The sequence below is a fragment of the Lytechinus pictus genome, chromosome 3 (assembly GCF_037042905.1).
Source record: "Lytechinus pictus isolate F3 Inbred chromosome 3, Lp3.0, whole genome shotgun sequence".
Classification (NCBI taxonomy): Eukaryota; Metazoa; Echinodermata; class Echinoidea; order Temnopleuroida; family Toxopneustidae; genus Lytechinus; species Lytechinus pictus.
This window is the reverse complement of record NC_087247.1, coordinates 19,318,464-19,337,998: the sequence shown is the minus strand read 5'-3', so window position 1 is coordinate 19,337,998 and position 19,535 is coordinate 19,318,464. Positions and strand designations below refer to the sequence as shown.

The 19,535-nt window shown below is 36.1% G+C and overlaps 2 protein-coding genes across 3 annotated transcripts; one reads left to right on the top strand and one right to left on the bottom strand.

Moving 5' to 3' along the window:
- Positions 1-844: 844 nt before the first annotated feature.
- LOC129257681 (LHFPL tetraspan subfamily member 3 protein-like) lies at positions 845-10,579 on the bottom strand. 2 transcript variants are annotated; one of them, XM_054896061.2, is made up of 5 exons: positions 9,945-10,579; positions 6,704-6,955; positions 6,251-6,423; positions 5,075-5,115; positions 845-3,290 (listed from the first exon to the last, which is right to left on the bottom strand). In XM_054896061.2, exons 1-4 carry the CDS (start codon positions 10,390-10,392, stop codon positions 5,110-5,112), a joined length of 879 nt encoding a protein of 292 aa, XP_054752036.1. In that variant the 5' UTR covers positions 10,393-10,579; the 3' UTR covers positions 845-3,290; positions 5,075-5,109. The 2 variants fall into 2 exon arrangements, with proteins under 2 accessions (XP_054752036.1, XP_054752034.1); XM_054896059.2 differs by lacking the exons at positions 845-3,290; positions 5,075-5,115 and having other exon boundaries at positions 6,020-6,423; positions 9,945-10,478.
- A 4,647-nt stretch (positions 10,580-15,226) lies between these two features.
- On the top strand, positions 15,227-18,677 carry LOC129255819 (uncharacterized). The gene is made up of 2 exons (XM_054894149.2): positions 15,227-15,448; positions 15,850-18,677. The coding sequence occupies exons 1-2, from the start codon at positions 15,227-15,229 to the stop codon at positions 16,486-16,488; spliced, it is 861 nt and encodes a 286-aa protein (XP_054750124.2). The 3' UTR covers positions 16,489-18,677.
- Positions 18,678-19,535: the final 858 nt, after the last annotated feature.

Sequence of the window (19,535 nt, the reverse complement as noted above, 5' to 3'; positions counted from 1 at the left end):
TCATTAGGCGAAGAATCCATACAAAGTAAATCGGCTTTATGTAATTAAAAATAAAGATAAGTACTAAAATAACCCCCTCACTGTTCGATCTTTCTTATTCCATTCGATAGCGAGTTTTCTCATGTTGAGATAAGCACTAATTAAATACTTATTTCTTGAAATGTATTATGGGGTATATTCATGACGCATATGTATACAGGGATAAACTCCACCCATATTAAGAGTTTCGCTATCGCCTGAATAGTGCATGCCGTCTTTCAGTGCACACGTCATTCATTTTATGGAGTTCGTGTTTGTGTAAATGAACCGATAAATTAAGCAGTACATGTACCTGTACGAACAGTATTTCATGATACAAAACGATTTGAATATTTACCATTTGGCCGAGTTTCTATGTAAGAATCATAATTCTGATAAAAAAAATCATCCTGAATATATGCCTAGTCCTATGTAGGCACATTCTGCTTCTCTTGATTCTAGTGTATATAAGGCCTTTTGTTCATTGGGTTTACAACTAATGAAACGGCGGATTATATACTCATAAACATGAGCAAGAACTTCCCTCCCAGTGTAGCACGGGGATGTACAAAATGTAGAAAGGCACCTTGAAGGAACTTATTGTGCATATATTTTCTTACTGCATTTAACATAGGTGACAAAACTCCACTCACAAGAGACTGTCACTCTGTCAGCCCCATATTCGGTAAAGTTACTGAAAGTGAGCAGTCAGGCAGTGATGCAGTAACAATAATCGAAGAAAAAGAAACACAGAGAAAGAATGCCGAAAGAAAGCAGTTTTTTAATGGGGCCAAACAACTCTGAACAGAAGAGCAGTGGACACAGGTTTACAAAGCATCAAACTTTCTGAAATTTTATTTCTCAATAATGTGAAATTTCTACATCACAATCTATCCTTGATAAATATATTTTTTAAATATATACATTACACGTGTGTATAAAAAGTACAAGCAGGTCGTTGGTTAATAAATGGTTTGCACGTCATTCCATTCTTGAGATTGCTGCTCGATAGGGTTTAGATTGATGTGAAGAAAGGGAAGAAATATATCAGGTATCGAATTGGATTACAGTTTTCATTGAACGTGTACATACAATGAAGCTATTGTCGACCAAGAAAATACCATGAAATATGAGGGTAACAAATGTTTTATTGGAGGCACGACATTTCCCCCAGCAAACTAATGAGTAGATAGAAGGCGAGGTTATATTACTGTTCATGGTCCATATCAAAAAGAAATAAAACGGCTAAAACCCCTATGCAACCAATTGAACTTTACATAAAGAATATGAATTATTTACACTATACTTGAACTGTGAGCTTAGACATTCAGTTGAAAAATTATTACATGAATATATATATACGAAGGATCAATTTTGGTGCACACTATTTCATGATCGTTATTATGTTTATTTTATATTCTGATACAACCTACTCTATTTCTACAATATAATCTGGGGAACAATTCATGAAATTCAAGTGATTTTCACTGAAAAAATATATACTACATGCTAAATGAAATTGAAATCTTACTGCATTATGAACAATCAATCCCCTTATCACTTAGCAAAACATTTATTTAATGTACAGTTTTGTCGTACTCTTTAGACCCTAACTTCTTCTCATTAAGAACTGGGTTTCCCCAATGTTTGTACATGTACATAATAAGATAGATTTTAAGGTATATATTTTATTGAAGTGTGTGTATCATTATAATTCCGTAATCATGTGAGTTATCATTGTAAATAGGCGGAGGCAGAATATAAGGACCAACCTTTGTTCTTTAAAACCCCTCTTAAATTCCTATCGAGATAATATTTCTATAGGGGTCTTCGAGCATCAATAAAGCACATAATAATAGATAAGGCTACGAACATTTAAAGTTTTTCATTTCCCTCTAAATTCACGTGAATTGTATTCATACAGACCCCATGGGAATCAAAGAAAAATTAATGGAACAGAAAGCCCCCGTTCTGGGCCTTCCGGCACATCGGTAAATCATGAATTGTGCTCTATTATCGGAAAACAAAGAAAATAATAAATCGCTAAAAGAGAGGTTATGGAAAGAGAACTACTAGTCTACCAGCTGTTTTCCGGGCTGTGTATATAATAATAGCTGAGTCCACTCTAACCATTGAATAAATAAATTTTCTGCGACATGCTTATCTCATTAAGTTTTACTCTGTCAAAATCAACCTGTTGTGTTGATGAATATATGAAGACAAACAAAACAAAATATACACAATAATTTAACGGTAATATCTTAACATTGTGAATTACAAAACAATCTTAGAGTATAAAAAAATATTATACAGCATTAGAATTTACGAAAACAATTGAATATACGTGAAGAAATGAAACGTGCTCACTAATAACAGAATTATAAAATAGGCACATCTTCGTCTCTATATAATTTATGTAAATGGTCCTCGGTATAACCAATACACAGTGCATGTGATATATATTATATAAATTTCAGCAAATACATTTAGATAATACAGTTTTTACACATTTTTTTAACTTACACCTTCGATCTAGTGACATAAGAAAACTTTTTTCTCTCTAAATGGTCCTACTTTCCTCCGTTTTGTCAAGTACCATATAAACATGATAACATGATCATTGCAGCCGTACTGTATAATCGTAAGAACAAAAGTCTGTATTAACAAAACACGTCTTATAAACATGTTCTTTATCTGAATAATATGATTACAATATTTTATGGTTTAATCATGGACAATATTTTTTTTTTCAATCACCACTTTTTTCTAACAACCTGTATATTAAAAGAGTCATACTGGATAATTATTATGGTTAATTAAATTAATTATAATAATCAATTAATTGCATTCGTTCCTGATTATATATGAGATGTAATATAACCTTAAAAAAACATTTTAAATGTGATTTGTAGCTAATAAGACTAAAATATGAATCGAAATGGTATATTCGATGTCGATGCATGGCTAACATTATTTTTCTTTATTAAAATGCACTTGAACTTGCCCTTCATTTTAACACTTACACTATTTACATGATAATACATGGCAAGCATATTGTAGAAGACTATAGTTCTTTAAGTATAGTGCAATCTCCACAAAGCCTACACTTTTATTATTTTATTTTAATCATCCTTGCATATTCAACACCATCTCACAGAATTACATATATGATGATTCTTCAAAGTATATCTAAAGGGCTTGGAATCTGTTCTGACGACATCAGTCACGAGATATTAGGTGACAAATCTTGATCTCGAGTTGTCAGGTGTAACCTTGTAGAGAAAAATTATATATTACAAAATTCGAAATTATTTTTGATTTAAGAATGTAATGAACTTGAAGGTTCTTGGATGAGCCTATTTTTGGTTTATAAACATAATAAACATAACAAGAACGGATGGTATATAGACAGTATAAAGTATTGATGTAATTGAATTCAATTTGGAAACCTAATGCATGTTTTCATGCTAAATCATAATGTATTTGTAATTTCTAATCTCCTTGCACTTAAAATTTTAAAACAAGTTACAATATGGAAAGGAAATTAAGGAATTAAAAAATATTCTATTCTATTCATTTATTTTCGTTTATGTGAACCTTCAACATATATATTCCTTACAAGTTTTTATTATATGTATTAATTCCATAATACCTGTAGAAATTAAAGAGTGAACACCGCAATCTTGAAGTGAATATTCTGAACGTTATGATTCACGATACAAAAATTTACCACTAAATCTGCTATAAACAACTAAAATATGTTTATTTTCATTAAAAAAATAATACAATTAAAATGCACATGCATCTCTAAAGAAAGTATGAGTCATAGTAACAGCCACAAACAATTATTTCTTTACAGTACAATGTAAGTTTTTACATTAGAAATGCACTTGCCTCAAGGCCTAAGTGTTGCAAGCAGATATTCTACTATCATATAACACTTGCATGATTTCTTTTCAAAATTCATGATGCCTCCTGTAAAAAAAACAACCTAATTGAACTTGCTATATCTAGACATGGTTAATCTGAATTTTAGATACATTCTCTACTGTCTACGCAATTATGACAAGACATACATGCATAAAAGAGCTTCCAGTACGGAGAAAATTGACAACACAATGCTATAAAGTTTGAGGGCTAAATAATTTGCGAAATCATACAAAATAATGTCAGATTCAAGAAATACATTTATTACATGCAATATTCGAATCGTGCAAATTAATGTACTTAAAAAAAACCTCTCACTATCTAAACAAACAAGCACCCTGCTAGCTGTGCACATGCATGTACTTCTCAAAGAATGATTTTTACTTTCTTCAAGTATCGGTGCTTGAAATTTTTTGCTGAAAATACGTGCGAACGGACGTGTGGCAAATAATGATGGGGTTTTCAGTGGTTTCTTTCCATCAATATATTAAAGTATTATGCAATTTGTTGAAGAAAGCGTCTAAATCCAGAACAATGGCCGTACGCAGAATTTTTTTCCGGGGGGGGGGGCAAAGACGAGCAAAGTTTTTCGAAGAAATTCGAAAGCGAGGGAGGCAGGGAGCGAAGCGACCGAGCTTTGTCATTGGGGCGCTTTTGCATTTCCTAAAGTAAAATTGAAGGATTCCGTTGCACACCTATGACAAATTTTGAGAAAATTTTCGGTAAAAAAGTTTTCAAATTTCTGCCCCCAACTGCGTACGGCCGTAAGCAAACATAAAAAAACTTTATTTTCTCAGTATAAAAGGTTAACTATAATATCAATCATGCGAATCGAATATGTTGAAAATTAATAAAAACAAAAATATAATGAGAAAGATATTACTGTCTAATACTGTAAATATACGTGACATAATAAGAATAGATGCACGAAGCCTTAGCAGCTGTTATCTCATTAATAATTCTTTGAAATTATAAATTTACATGCTTTGTTTTTATGTAAACACACAAGCAACTTCCACTGGGTATACACAGTTACACACATTTGCAAAACAGCATCTACATTTGCGAAACTACATGCAGATCAGCTATATTCAGCTGAAAATAATGAAAGGGTTATTTTTAAGGTTACCTGCTGGCTGACAACATGGGAGTCCGATCCACCTCTTAACGCTATAAGATATACGATTTAAAACATACATGCTGTTAAAGGATACAATTCAAACTTACATTCTTTCAAAGCATATGTATCAATAATTCTATTTCATGCAAAACCCACCTTGGAATATAAATATTATCTGTACAAACAGCAATAATCACTAATCAGTTTTCTCTCAACTCCCTTCTCAAAATTTACCTGCCTAATCCTCTTCCTAAAATTCCCATTATTTATAGTTTGCACATCGAGTACATGTAACTTGGGCTATAATCATCAAAATGATGGGGCCGAAAAATCAAGGTCTTCTTTTCATTGTATGCTGTTTCTTGACGTGTTTAGCTATTATTCACAGACACTTACGAATGATTAAAATGTCTGCTGATAAACTGAACATGTACATGATGTACGACTACTTTCATAGATTTGTTATCAGCTACATGTAGGCTATTCATATTTAAATCATAACTTAAGACCAGAGATATATTTCAGAATACGGGTCAGTATAATCTATTCCTATGTTTTTACTCATGATGGATATCATAATGGAAGAACACTAGATTGGCACATTGTACCCTGAGCGCTGGGATGCATGTACTGTTTTCCCTAAACCATCCAATACAACCTGAACGATTAAGATGGTCAACACTTTTGCTGTCGTTTACCGAGTCACTAAATGATTAAAAAAAAACAATTTATTGCTAGACCGCTTCGTTCGATAGCGCTAAATTTCTAAAATATTTGCATGTATCCAATACTCGATCTTCAGATTTGTTATCTCATTACACCACTCTACTGAGTTGTCATAGTAACATTCAGAAGCCAGTGCTCATTTCAGTGAACGATAAATAGTGATGACATTCTTCATGACACAGTATTCGCCGAGTGTTATGGGTACACATACACGGGAAGACATTCATATTCGTGTTTAAATGCACACATCACATAATACACAATAATATAAATCTTCAATCACTCATAGTCTACTGTAGATCATCTATTGACTAAATAGATTCAAATGGTAACATTGTGCTCGCGATTGCTCGACTTCCGTGACGACTTCCCGGCACTTTTGGAGCTACGCGTCGTACTCGACAACTCGTCATCGGCAGCCCCATGGCTCTCTGCATCACGAACCGACCGAGGTCTTACCTGAGCGTAAAGATCATCTTCAACCCTTGGGATGCTGTTGGTTCCATCCGTGTTGTCTCTGCTTGCTGATCCGTTGATGCGGGGTCGGTTGTTCTCACGCACAGCTGGGTAGGTGTTGAAGATGGTAGAGTTGACTGTTCCATGCTTCTTCGGTTTTGGCTGGACACCATTACCTGTGGAATCAATATGTAATGTTGTTACCTTGTTAATCTTGCCCCCAAAACACATTTAGAAATAGAACACTCTGACCTATACAGGAATAGAAAATCCAGTCTTTTTACATTATAATGGAAATGGAGATACATCAAGCATAATATTATTTTAATGGCAGCATGAAATCGTGCTCCACTAGGGTTATTCCGTGGCTAAAACTTTAAAAGTTCATGAACCGGTCGAGAATAATATTACACTCGCGCTGAGTCTCTAGATACCAATGTGGACAAGTTGACTTACTTTTGCCATTCTTGTAGTAGTCAGAGAAGTGCATGTCCATGTAGAGTTTGCCTTGCTTACTGGCAAGGATGAAGGCTAGTATGGCCAATATAAAGGCATCAAAGACAGCGATGATGGCCAGGAAGAAGACCCATCGTAATTCACATCCCTTGGTGTCTGTATAACTGATAGAATCCTGACAAAGAGCTTTATAGGCAGAGTGTTGACTCCAGCCACTTGGATATATAAGAATTCCAAGGAGTAGACAGATGCCTGATAAAAAACGGAAAAACATCATTACTGTGACTACTATGAAATTACTGTGATTGTATGACTTTTGATTAACTTCATCGCTTTGTTTGATCCACTATAATTAATTTTCAAAACAGAAATCCATGCCTACAAGAAATAAAAATGAGTCCGATCTATGTACCAATTTCCATTAAAACGAATGGCGAAAATGTTTACAATGATTGAAATGAGCAATATTTTGGTTAGTCACGGTAGTATTGATGGACATTTATTGTTTTTGTTCAGATGAAACTTGGTATTATCATTACTCGATATTCATGTTTTATGCATTGAATGTCCCAGCAATATTAAAGCATCTAATCGCCATATTCGTACAGCAAATGATTGGTAGCTATCAACCAATATGTTGGTGAATCTGTTTTCATTGGTCCATTGCAAGAGAGTACCATACACTGTCCTAACTATTCTATGATAAAACCGAAGCGAGGTTTAATGAAATGACATACAACTGTGCATGCAGCTATATCATTCTTAAATACATGTATAACCTGAGCATAGAGCAGCTGGTTTCGATTCAAGGTGAATTTATTGGTCTGTTTACAACATCCATCAGTCGACTAGAAATCTGGTATCTTTCGGTATACCATCAATTTCCATACGAAAAAGGGGGAACCGAAAATTGCTTGAAAGGCTTGATAAAAATGGGTCGAAAAAGGGTTCTTAAAAAGTATAAAAAACACACCCACAAACAGATATGATTGGTGATGCATTCAAATATGTATTTTGAGCTCTTTGGTGTATGTACCCATCTACATGTACATGTACCATAATATGACCAGGTATCAGCCCTCTACAAAATTTACTTATGTACATGTACTTGTAAGTTTTTGTTGGCAGTATTCAGGAGATTTAAAAAAAATCATTATAGAAGCAGAAATAGACCTTCGTATTGAACTAATTCATGAAATAAAGATTGGTTAGTATAATACAATTAAGCTGAAATATGCCTGGTTATTTTCAAATATAGTGCATGTTTACACTCCCTGTTACCATCCATGCTTCTTTATATTGTCAACTATGTTACAAGGGTCTTTACACAAGATACATATGTACCATCCATCCATTCTCCTCACATGATATGATAATAATCTTTTTTCTCAAACGAATTGGTGAAAGAAAAACCGGACAAACACACTTATTGCTCCTCATTCGTTCAAGGCCTGTTAATAAATTAAAACTCATTAATAATATTTCGCCCATTCATTTGGGAAACGTTACTGTTACATACATTGCCAAGGATATAACGACTGATGCGTTCATGACGATATCGACCCCCCCCCCCCTACTCTCTTTCACGTGGAACCCCCCCCCCCCTCTCTCTCTCTCTCTCCCTCCATTTCCATAATGATATGTCTTCACATTATTTGAATATGGCGTCATTATACATGTAAGTATTCGCTATATTTCGTGTCCATGGTTACTAACCCATCAAGCCATGATTGAATGAAGATAAGATGCTATCAAGGCTTCACTTCATCTTAACTGTAAAGAAGTTGTATTATGTAGTTCTCTACAGTATGCATACAACATGGACCTACATGTATTAGATATGCATATTGTTCAATTGCCAATATCCTTTTACAAGTCGAGCTGCATGTAATATAACTTTAATGATTTAATTCAATGGTGGTGATATTCTCATATGCACTTGCCCCAGGTAAGCCTGGCAACAATAATTAAAGCTGCAGTTGAAAATGGGGCTACCAGCCGTATATTTATACTTTATAAATAGCTTTGCAAATTGTGATTTAAAAGGATTTTTGAAATTACGGAAATTATAAAAGTAGAAACTTAAGGATTCCTACTACCCCTCCCCCCCAAAGAAAAAAATCCTGTCTATGCACAGTGCTTATCCAAGTGTTTCTTCCGAGAAAAAAAAATTGATAAAAATTGAATTATTTGATATATTGATAATTATTTGATACATAATATAATATGTAAGAAATACACTGACAAACTTTAAATGCAGTAGTATACCTAGTAAAATGAAAAGTATAACATTTACTACTGAATAAATCAGTCAGCAGAGATATCTCGACTATAAGAAGGCCTTGTACACACGGCACATCTATACACATGAAGATGGATCTCATAATCATGATAATGGAGAAGAAGAAAGTTATTATGAATATTATCAATACTTTAGGATTATTAATTGGCATTTAAGTTTATTTTAAGCTATTAATTTTAATTATTAAGCATTTTGGTATAGCTCTGTTTACATTCCAGATCACTTAGATTTTCATGCATGTCATTCACTTTAACCTGCTTATCTGTCTTTCCTTTCTTAATCAGAGATCACATCAGAGATGTTCTTCATACCATTCTCACATATATTTGTTTGTCCAACATTCTCATAATATGCGATCATCGTGATCCATCTCCATCCACTTAACTCTTATTTTGCTCTCTTGATGAATTAACTACTCCATCTTATTCAGTATCATTGGTTGATCTCTCTATTTGAATAGATAGTAACCACACATTCATGTGAATGCGTTTCGAGTTATCATGGTTATGATATGGTAATAATTTGTAGTGCTTTTAATAATCAGTGCATTGAGCATGAGTGCACTACCAGACTCCGCTGAGATTGTTAATTCTAGAACAAAATCATATTTCAAATTCAAAATAATGATAAATTATACATAATAAATGCCATCCGTTCAGAACCCTTTCTTTCCATATTTTTGCACACTATTGTCTTCTTTAAACCGTGGTTCCTTCATGCTTGTATAACCTCACAAGGAAATGAAAGCAGCATCCTGAATTTTAACATGACATTCGGTATATGATTATGTGGAAATGCATAAAAATTGACCAATTAATGTGTCAAAAAGGGAAATATTTCATATAAAAAGAAATAAACACAGTACGACAATACGCCAGACGGTGGCCTGTACTTATAGAGAAGAAGAAGAAGAAGAATTTAAAAATGATGTGTCAGTACCTGAAAGTAACTGGAAAACTCCGCAAATGGCGAACACTGTACCCGTCTTGAATGGGCCTTTACAGAGAAAGAGGAGCATGGAAATAATGGATAAGGCCACGAAAATAACAGCAAGACCTACGAAGACAGTGGCTGCAACCATTGATGATACCACTAAACCATCAGCCCCCCTCACACCGGAGAAATCAAACACCCCTCCCTCGCATGTTGTTGGCTCAGCACCTGTCGTACTGTAACTCGTGCAGTATCGATATAGTCCAAAGTTCCCTATTCCATTGGCATTGGGTCCGTCCCCGAGCCAGTATGGCTGAACAAACACCACCAAAACTATGATGAAGAAGCAGAGGGTAAAAATGGCCCAGGCGATGGCGATGGCACGGGCATTTCTGATGTAATTCGTGTGGTAGTAATAAGCATAAGTCTCTTCTTTAGTCTGTTCGTTTGCCATCTTCAGTAGACGAGATATCCTCTACAAGATTACAAGCACGGATGGCGACGAAATATTGGCACCATTCGTCGCATGCAGAATAATATTCCGACTCTACCTGCGTGTATATGAACAAACGAATATGAACGTTCCGAGTTGCTGCAGATATGGACTGAGCCGTGAAATGCCTGGTGTTTACTTTGCACTGAACGAGCGAATTTCACGAAAACCTGTCATTGTAAAAGAGCAGTTCTGCGCTAAACGAACGCGAGCACGCATTCCTTTTATCTTTTGTTATGCTAATGATACAGATGTCGCATAGCGGTGCATTATTTCGGTCTTAAATTGGCGTATAAAAGGTCATAATCTCGAAAAGGTCATAATCTCGAAAAGGAATCGCGTAAAATCGACAAACAAAAAAGATTTAGACCGACTTTTTACAAAGACATAATTCTTAAACCTTTTCTTGTCTATACCGTTATATTTCCCATTATGTTTATAAAAAAGTAGCCAGGGCCTCTGCCATAATATTCGATTTTGAAGTAGAGAAGAAACATAGTTTTGCCAACACATTGTCGTTCAGAAATTTAATTCCTACAGATTCGAAGTGAATAAAACATGACTTGTGTTAGTAGAATATTTTTTAAAACCACTATGAAAAATTTTCTAGAAAAACATTTTACATTTAGTACACAGGCCACAAGCATTTTTCCAAAATCTCTATAGGCCTACTTAAAACACTTAAAAAGTCTATAAATTCCAGCACGAGTTATGTAGGCCTAATTATTTTTAATGGCGATACCTTTCCATCAGTAATCAGGGAAGGTGGAAGTTCAAAAAGTTGACTAATAATGTAAGTTACTGGTCAAAATAAAATTAATATTTCAAATGTTTAAAGGTCAAGTCCACCCAGAAAATGTTGATTTGAATAAATAGGGAAAAATCAAACTAGCATAACTCTGAAAATCTCATCAAAATCGGGTATAAAATAAGAAAGTTATGACATTTTAGAGTTTCGCTTATTTTTCACAAAACAGTTCTAGCACAGACATGCAAATGAAACAGACGATGATTTCTCCCATTCACTATTTCTTTTGTTTTTATTGTTTGAATTATATTCATTTTTTCGCTTATGTCTTATGTTCACAAAATAAACAAGACGGGGGGTAAATGAGAAAGTCAATGACATGACAAACTATTATCATGATGAAATAACAGAATACACATGTATTTCAATTTTTGCAGTTAATTTTTGACAGCAATGAGGCAGCATCTTCGCATGGAGTACAGATGGTCATCACATAGTATAGGCGGGGGGGGGGGGGGTCTTGAGGAGTAGAAATGAGGTTGGTTGCATTATTTTGATCATGCATGGAGGTGCTTCTACCCTAATCTATTTCCAAGGTTGTCAGCTAGCTTGACCGGGTTGTTTGAGTAGATGGCGCTCTTCAATCTTGGAAGCAGGTTATCTGCTTCATGTGATATTATCTGAATAAAGGCTAAAAAGCATTTAAAAAAATCTGCACCAGAGACCTTTCTGTGTTTTGTCGAACATTTTGCCGACGTGGGTTTGTCCATGTCAATGTCTTCGGGTTTAGAACTGCAGGGCCCTAGGAAGCGGGGGTGCTGGAGGTATTTCTTTGGGTGTATGGGTGTTATTCTCCATATGCAGCACCCCCAGGTATTCTGGAAGATGTGTAAAAATTGAAAAGTGTAACATTGTCTAGTGAACTCACTTTTTATGCTTTTCAAAATTTTCGACACCAATTTAATCTCCATTTTGTAGTGAAAACCTTTTTTTTTGCTTTTCAAATTCACGTCAGCACCCCCAGTCAAAAATTCGTTCCCAGTGCCTTGTAGATCTGGCTCACCTGCCCCTGCAAAATACAAAATAAGCATTATTAAGAAAATATGGATGACATTAATGATGCGAGCACGAAGAGCGAGCAGACTTTTTTAAGGGGGGGGGGATTTATCCTAAAAACGGGACATTATATGGACCTTTTTGTTATCATTAACAGGATGAGTATCTGACTAGAAACAATTAATGTGAATTCAAAGTGCTGAAAATGTTTGATATATGCCTATACTGACCCGAAAAGGGAACATTTCAAGGACTGCTTGTGGGAGTTCGGGAAGAGCATATACGTATCTCGCTAAAGCCCCTTTCACAATTGACGTACGACCTGTTTACGACCGCCTGCAACAGATTTTTCTTGTTGTTGCACGATCGATCTCTTGGTGTCTTGCGAGCACTCGCAGTGGTTGTAGACGAACGCACGAATTTGAGGTGGTCGGAGGTGGTCGTGACTGGTCGCATCTGAATCTGAACATGTTCAAAATCCAAACGCGATCAAATACGATTGGTTTACTCGCATCAGGTCGTACCATCGGTCGGGCGATCATCGTGTGAGTGTTGTTCAACGTTGTACGACTTGGTGCGAGAGGTGACACAACTACGTATAGTCGCATTTAGTCGACTGGAGGTCGTACAACACTTGCACATGCGCTAGATACCTACAGAGACCAGTCTTGCGACTGGTTGCGATAATATAAGACTGTTGCAAGACCGATCGAAATTACGGCTTACAACATTCCACTACCGTTGCATTCGCATGTATGCGACCGTACAGCCCCTTTCACAATTGACATCCGACCAGTTTACGACCGCCTGCAACAGTTTTTTTCTGCTGTTGCACGATCGATCTCTTGGTGACTTGCGAGCACTCGCAGTCGTTGTAGACGGTCGCACGAACTCGAGGTGGTCGTGACTGGTCACATCTGAACTTTGAACATGTTCAAAATCCGAACGCGATCAAATACGACCGATTCACTCGCATCAGCTCGTATCCGGGGTCATACCATCGGTCGGGCGATCATCGTGGGAGTGTTGTTCAACGTTGCACGACTTGGTGCGAGAGGTGGCACAACTAAGTAGTCGCATTTACTCGACTGGAGGTCGTACAACACTTGCACATGTGCTAGCGACCTACATGTACAGAGACCTGTCTTGCGACTGGGTGCGATAATATGATGTGCCATAAGACTGTTGCAAGACCGATCGCAACGGCTTACAACATTGCACTACCGTTGTGTGCGACCGTTCCCCTCGCAATCCCTCGTGCAACACTCGCATGTGATCGCACGAGCACAATAGGATCATAATCGACTTACTCGTGCAACGGGTTTTACTGGTTGTTTTTGTTGTACGACAGCTGTTGCAACTGTGAAAGCCTATGTGCGATATTATGAGATGACTGGCGATTGATGCCTGTTGCAGCCTGTCGCACGACCAAAAGGTCGCAAGTGGTCGTACGTCAATTGTGAAAGGGGCTTAACCAATGATAATGCGAGCGCGTAGCGCGAGTCGGAGAACTTCTATATTGAGCAATTTTTAAATCATGAGTAGGGTGCAGATCTCGTTGATCAAAATAATGAAAACTCGAATCGTGAGCCCAATAATTTGTGCAAATTGAATTGAAAACGAAATATTTTAGTCCCTCATATCCACTGAAGTAAACTACTTGGGAGCGCGGCCAATAGTTTTAGCTTTATATAATTACCTGAATTTTTGTTTTGTACTTTCCAATTATTCCCATCCTCTTGCATTCACTTTTGTCTCTTTTTACGGTTTTTTCCTTTCTTCTCTTCCCCCTTCCTGTCCTTTTTAAGAGGATGAATAGATAGTCCCTGGCCACCTAGCCCCCTGTCTATGCCAGTGGACACAACTTGTTCTTTATCTATAAACGTGCTTAGATTATCCAGTTTTCAAAAGAAAAATAACAGCTCGCGCTCGGATCAATAGATGCCCATACAAATTAATAATGCTTTGAAAGTCCAATTTTCAGGTAAAAAAATATGTGTTTTCTAGTTTGCACTTTGCGCTTTGCGAGTTAGATACCCATATGTTGGTTACAAAAATTAATCAGAATGCTCAATTTTAAGATGGTAAAATAATTATTTACTTATGGTTCATTATGTTGTTTTTAAGAATAAAGCTTTTATGTACTTAGAACTTTAATTAGGACTACTCCCTAAAAAAATATAAAAATAAAACTCAGCAGAAATCAGCTTTATAGCCGATCGTGCGTTGTCAATAGAGGAATTGAATGCAAACAGCTATTTTCACAATCAGAATACGTTTCTGCATGAAAAATATGTGTAAAAGGGGAAAGTAATCAATATCATAAGATTGTATTAATTAGTTTTTCAATTCCGATGTCCGTGTCCACTTCTAAGGTGCCATTACTGTTGGTCATGCTTGTTGAGTAATACCTCAGTCACATTTCCCCTACGGCGGCCGTACGGCGAGTCGAAAACAGCCATAGGTGCATGGTTTGAATAAAAATGAATAAGACGGATGCTTTCGAATCGCCGTACGACCGCCGTAAACCAAATGTGACTGAGGTATTCGCTAACAACAATGGTATAACCTGCAAACCAATCGACTCGAATTATTTACACCGCTGTCATGGCAACAGGGCTTTTGTTTTCTACATCCACACTCTTATTTATAAAAATTACAACTCCCACCCAGTTTCTCTCAGAGCAACAAAATAAGGTACACGTCGCATTCGGAAGAAACTTCATATTTTTTAGGGGAAAACAAAAATCATTTTCAGCCCTGCATTTTTTGATTAAATTTTTTTTAAATTTCAGTCTGTTACTGAAAACATTTTAAACTTTGGAGATTTAGATGCAAACACCTGTATAGATGGATTTTCATTTTTCTATTTTACAATTTTTCTGTCATCGTTCATCTAGATACTAATAATTTGTAGAAGAAAGGCAGATTACATCGGCAGAATTGTCAAATATTTGACGAAGAAGAACAAATTGCATCTTTTTTTTTACAATGGCATTAAGTGTAATGGGCGGATGCCAAGCTACTTTGTTTGTAATCAAAGCAATGGAACTCGTGATTGCACTCATCTTGACCATGTCAACATTACTTCTTATACTCTCTCGTCCACGATTACGTAAACAACATTATATATTCCCTTTTAACCTTACTCTCGCTGATTTAACGGGCGTACTCGCATACGCATTTATCGAGATCATGAGATATCACAATCAGGTATGTTTTTACAATCTGAGTTATTGGGGCTGGCATGAATGTATCATATATAAGTATTATGCCTATTATAGAATATATTATGTAATATGTCATATTATGTTTCTCCAGGTTTTTGTTGATATAAAAATGGGAATTATTAAATGCTAGATCTAAAAATAACCATAAGTTCATTATCTTTTGTGGTAATTCAAAAAAATACCTTGATTTCGAAATTTAATTTAATGTAGGCCTCGTTTCATTTCAATCACTGCCATCAAATTACGTTAGCTATAGTTAGATTATGACATTTTATTTCCTCATTCTTTTTCTTTCATTCTTTCTTTCTTTCGTACCTCTTCTTCCTTCTACCTCTTCTTCACCTGCTCCCCTTTTCTCCCGTTCTGAATCTTGAAAAAATACAGGGCATCATTTACGCAACTGATCTGCTGGCATTGCCCAGCATCCTAGTCATGACTGTCATTGTGTCCAACATGAGTATCTTACTGGTCGCTATCTATCAGCTTATCACCATCCGAATCGACCCGTTTGGGGTGAAAAACATCATTACGACTCCTCGATGTATCATCACCTGTGCCGTAACCTGGTTCATTGTGGCAGGGCTGGGGATAGCTGTTTATCGGTTTTCTTACCAATATGATATAATGTATTCCTGCATCATCGTTGTCTCTCTCGTGGCAACATCTATCTGCTATATCTTCATCTATCGCTCCGTTGCTCGGGTCGAATCCAACGGCAACATCCAACTGGAAGAGAGGAAGAAAGAGAACCAACGAGTCCTGCGGACATTCTGTATGGTCATGGGGACAACTGTCCTGTTTATGCTTTACCCAGTTGGTTTTGGGCTCTGTCGTTATCTCATTCACTACACATTACCGTTGGAACTTCACTTCTGCATAGTGTATATACAAGAGACGATGGTTATTACTAATTATATAGCTAACAGCCTGATTTACTGGTGGAGACTCAAGGACTTTAGATCTGTCATAACTACTTTCATAAAGGGTTGTAACACCAGCGGTACACATGTGATAGAGATGTAAATCAGGGTAACTCTTTGGGAATGACCCCATATTTCGGATCTAGATCTGGAGGTGGTAGCCGGGGGGGGGGGGAGGGGGGGGGGTGGAGTAAAAATTACTCAGATTTTAAAAAATATTCAATTCAATTCTTTATTCCATTTCCATTCAAAACATAATACAAAGTAATTATAAATCACGTACAATTTTACAGACGAGCATTTATACTTCGTAAAAAAAACCCGATAAAATATGATAAAATAATACACATAAATTTACATAGCGCAGCTTTTACATAGAATATAATCAGCTACGCTTGTTCAGAGCTCATTTGACCTATTTCTATAATTATGTAGGCCTTCACAGCAGTTTTCTTAAGGACACACCCAAGACAAAGTTGATTTGCATAAAGGAGAAAAATCCAATAGGCATAACACTGAAAATGTCATGAAAATCGGATGTAAAATAAGAAAGTTGGGTAATTCCATAAAATGATCAACGTTTTTGTACGTCCAGAAGGTCCCACATCAGATAAGGGGGTCGGACGTACATATTTTATCAAATTGCCCAGTTATGATATTTTAAAGTTTCTCTTAATTTCACAAAACATATCCTGGTCGGTATTAATGATGGGACTGATGATGTCACCCATTCCATATTTCTTTAGTATTTTCTTATAATGATGGAATACAATATCTAATTTTCTGATCGCTGTCCTGTAAAACACAATTTTATTCCTCCCTGAAGATGTGGAATTACTATTAAAAAAATCATGGTTTATTTAAGTTGGTCCTTATTGTTAAATCTGTTCGAAATAAAATATTGTATAATTCAAACAATAAAAAGAAAATAGTGAGCGAGGGGCATCATCGACTCGCTCATTTGCATGTCACTGATTTGTGGATATAACTGTTTTGTGAAAAATAAGTAAAACTTTAAAATGTCATGACTTTTTATTTTATTTTACACCCGATTTTTATGAAACTTTCAACATTATTGTTTGATTTTGCTGAATTGCTTCAAACCAATATATTTTCTGCGGTGGTCTTGACCTTTAACTAAAGAGGTGTGTTTCCGATTTCGATTTACAGATAGTTAGTGATGGTCGTGATGGAGATCTTCTTATTTCAATTGGTAGGGTATAATTCCATAGTTTGGGGGTAGCAAGTATGTGCTATCTCCTAGTGTGACTTTTGTTTGGCGATAGGTAATCTGGAACAATAATTTATCTGTGGAACTTTGCAAGCATCGACTGTGTGATTTTGGAGAAGTTTGACCATTGACCAATCGTGATTTATATGCAATTAGCAGAATTCTGAATGAAATTAAAAATACACATACGAGTGGATGAGCGAATCGAACAAGCCGACTCCTGGGAAAGCTGAAGGATATATAATACAGTTTGGTTCAATTTCTACGAAAATTAAAGAGGATTTTAATATTTCGGGGGGAGTCGCCTGGCTCTAATGCGTATGGTCATGATGCCGTCATGGATCGTCTGATCGCGAAATGTTAGAGAACCATGGCATAAGTATAAGTAAGTTTATATGGCAATTTAAGTTATTTCCCACATTCTTAATTACCAAGTCAACATTTAGTACTAGCGAGATGCACCCGACACGGGAGCGAGCAAACTTCAGCAAAGTAGGGACAATGGGCTTTTTCACACGTGAATCTTGAATCATCATTGTAATGATGATTGCTAATCGTGACTGTGATTAGCGTTCGTGATTCTAATCATGTTCGAGTTTGGTTTCACACGTGCTAAATATTCGTCATTAGCCCTTTTTTTTCACTGGAATCACCATTCAAATTACGATTTTTTTTTACCGTGAGAAAGGGCGGTTTGATTACTCTTGCACTTTGGAATTCATTTTTATCACCATTCGCAAATCCTTAAAATTGTTAACATAGTTCGGAACATTTGGATAATATGACGGTATGATTTTAATAATAACATGAAATCAAACAACGAAATCACAAGACTAGTTTGTAATATTCTCATTTAAAAAAGATAAATATGCACATAAAACCATGGATCATAAATTGGATTGTAAGTTTCTTAGAATTTCGCAAACAATGTACATTTTTTACTCTGTAATTTATTGTGCCAACACTGACTTGTAAACGTGAATTTTCCAGCTTCGGCTGTTTTTTCATGTGCGATTGTTACTAACATGTTTGATCATCAAAAAATACATTTTTTTTAGATTGAGTTGAAAATCATTGCTCGCCCTTTGTTCATTTATTTTTGTTTTACCCTTCTGCTTGAATGATGTGGATGGGGTTTTCGGCAGTAAACGTAGGGACAGTAAGCGGGGGATCGGGGGGCTTCTTAGAACTCTGAAATGGCAGGCAGTGCAGCACGCAAAGCTGTGCAAAATGGGGGGATCACAATTTTGTAGCCGTTTCATTTATAAAGCATATTCAGCAGCTCTTCTAAAGGGGCTAGAAGGCTGGAAAATAAACGGGAGAGTAAAGGGCTGCAAAAATGCATGTTGCTCACAGTGAATGACATCATTATTGCAAAAAAAAAAACGAATTTACCCCAACCCCTCTCTCAAAATATTTTCTACAAATATGACAAACCTCAATGTGCAGCTCTATAAGTGCTACAGTCACATCAACAAGACCGTTTCAAAACCGAACAATGATGAGCCATTCAAGATAATGTGTAACTTTGATCATGGGTGGAGCAGTTTCTTTTGGTGCGACTGTAGCGTAGTCATTAAACAAAACAAAAAACGCCCTCACATTAGCACCGATGCTGGTTCTCAAACCTTCACAATAATTATGTATCAACTGAATTTTTATTCATTACCAGGTCCATCGGAGAGGACCTTAAGCCGTCGGTCCTCTGGTTGCTTGCTTACAAGCATTCATGCTTTCCTAACAATCAGGTTAATAAAAAAATCACCACCAAACATTAATAAGAACCTCATTCAACTGATATCCAAGAATTGTCATATGCATAACAATTGTACGTAACACGATGACAGAAAATAGCTAAATTGGTCAAAGTGTGGAAAAACAAGGTGGTTTGCAAACCACGAGTCTCGCCTGATTTGCAA

Excerpts from the sequence above, each read along its gene's own strand:
- LOC129255819 (XM_054894149.2), top strand. The coding sequence starts at position 15,227 with ATGGCATTAAGTGTAATGGGCGGATGCCAAGCTACTTTGTTTGTAATC. Across the intron at positions 15,449-15,849 it reads TCATGAGATATCACAATCAG|GGCATCATTTACGCAACTGA; the intron begins GTATGTTTTTAC and ends GAAAAAATACAG.
- LOC129257681 (XM_054896059.2), bottom strand. The coding sequence starts at position 10,392 with ATGGCAAACGAACAGACTAAAGAAGAGACTTATGCTTATTACTACCAC. Across the intron at positions 6,956-9,944 it reads AGTTTTCCAGTTACTTTCAG|GCATCTGTCTACTCCTTGGA; the intron begins GTACTGACACAT and ends GTTTTTTATCAG. Across the intron at positions 6,424-6,703 it reads CTACTACAAGAATGGCAAAA|GTAATGGTGTCCAGCCAAAA; the intron begins GTAAGTCAACTT and ends TTGATTCCACAG.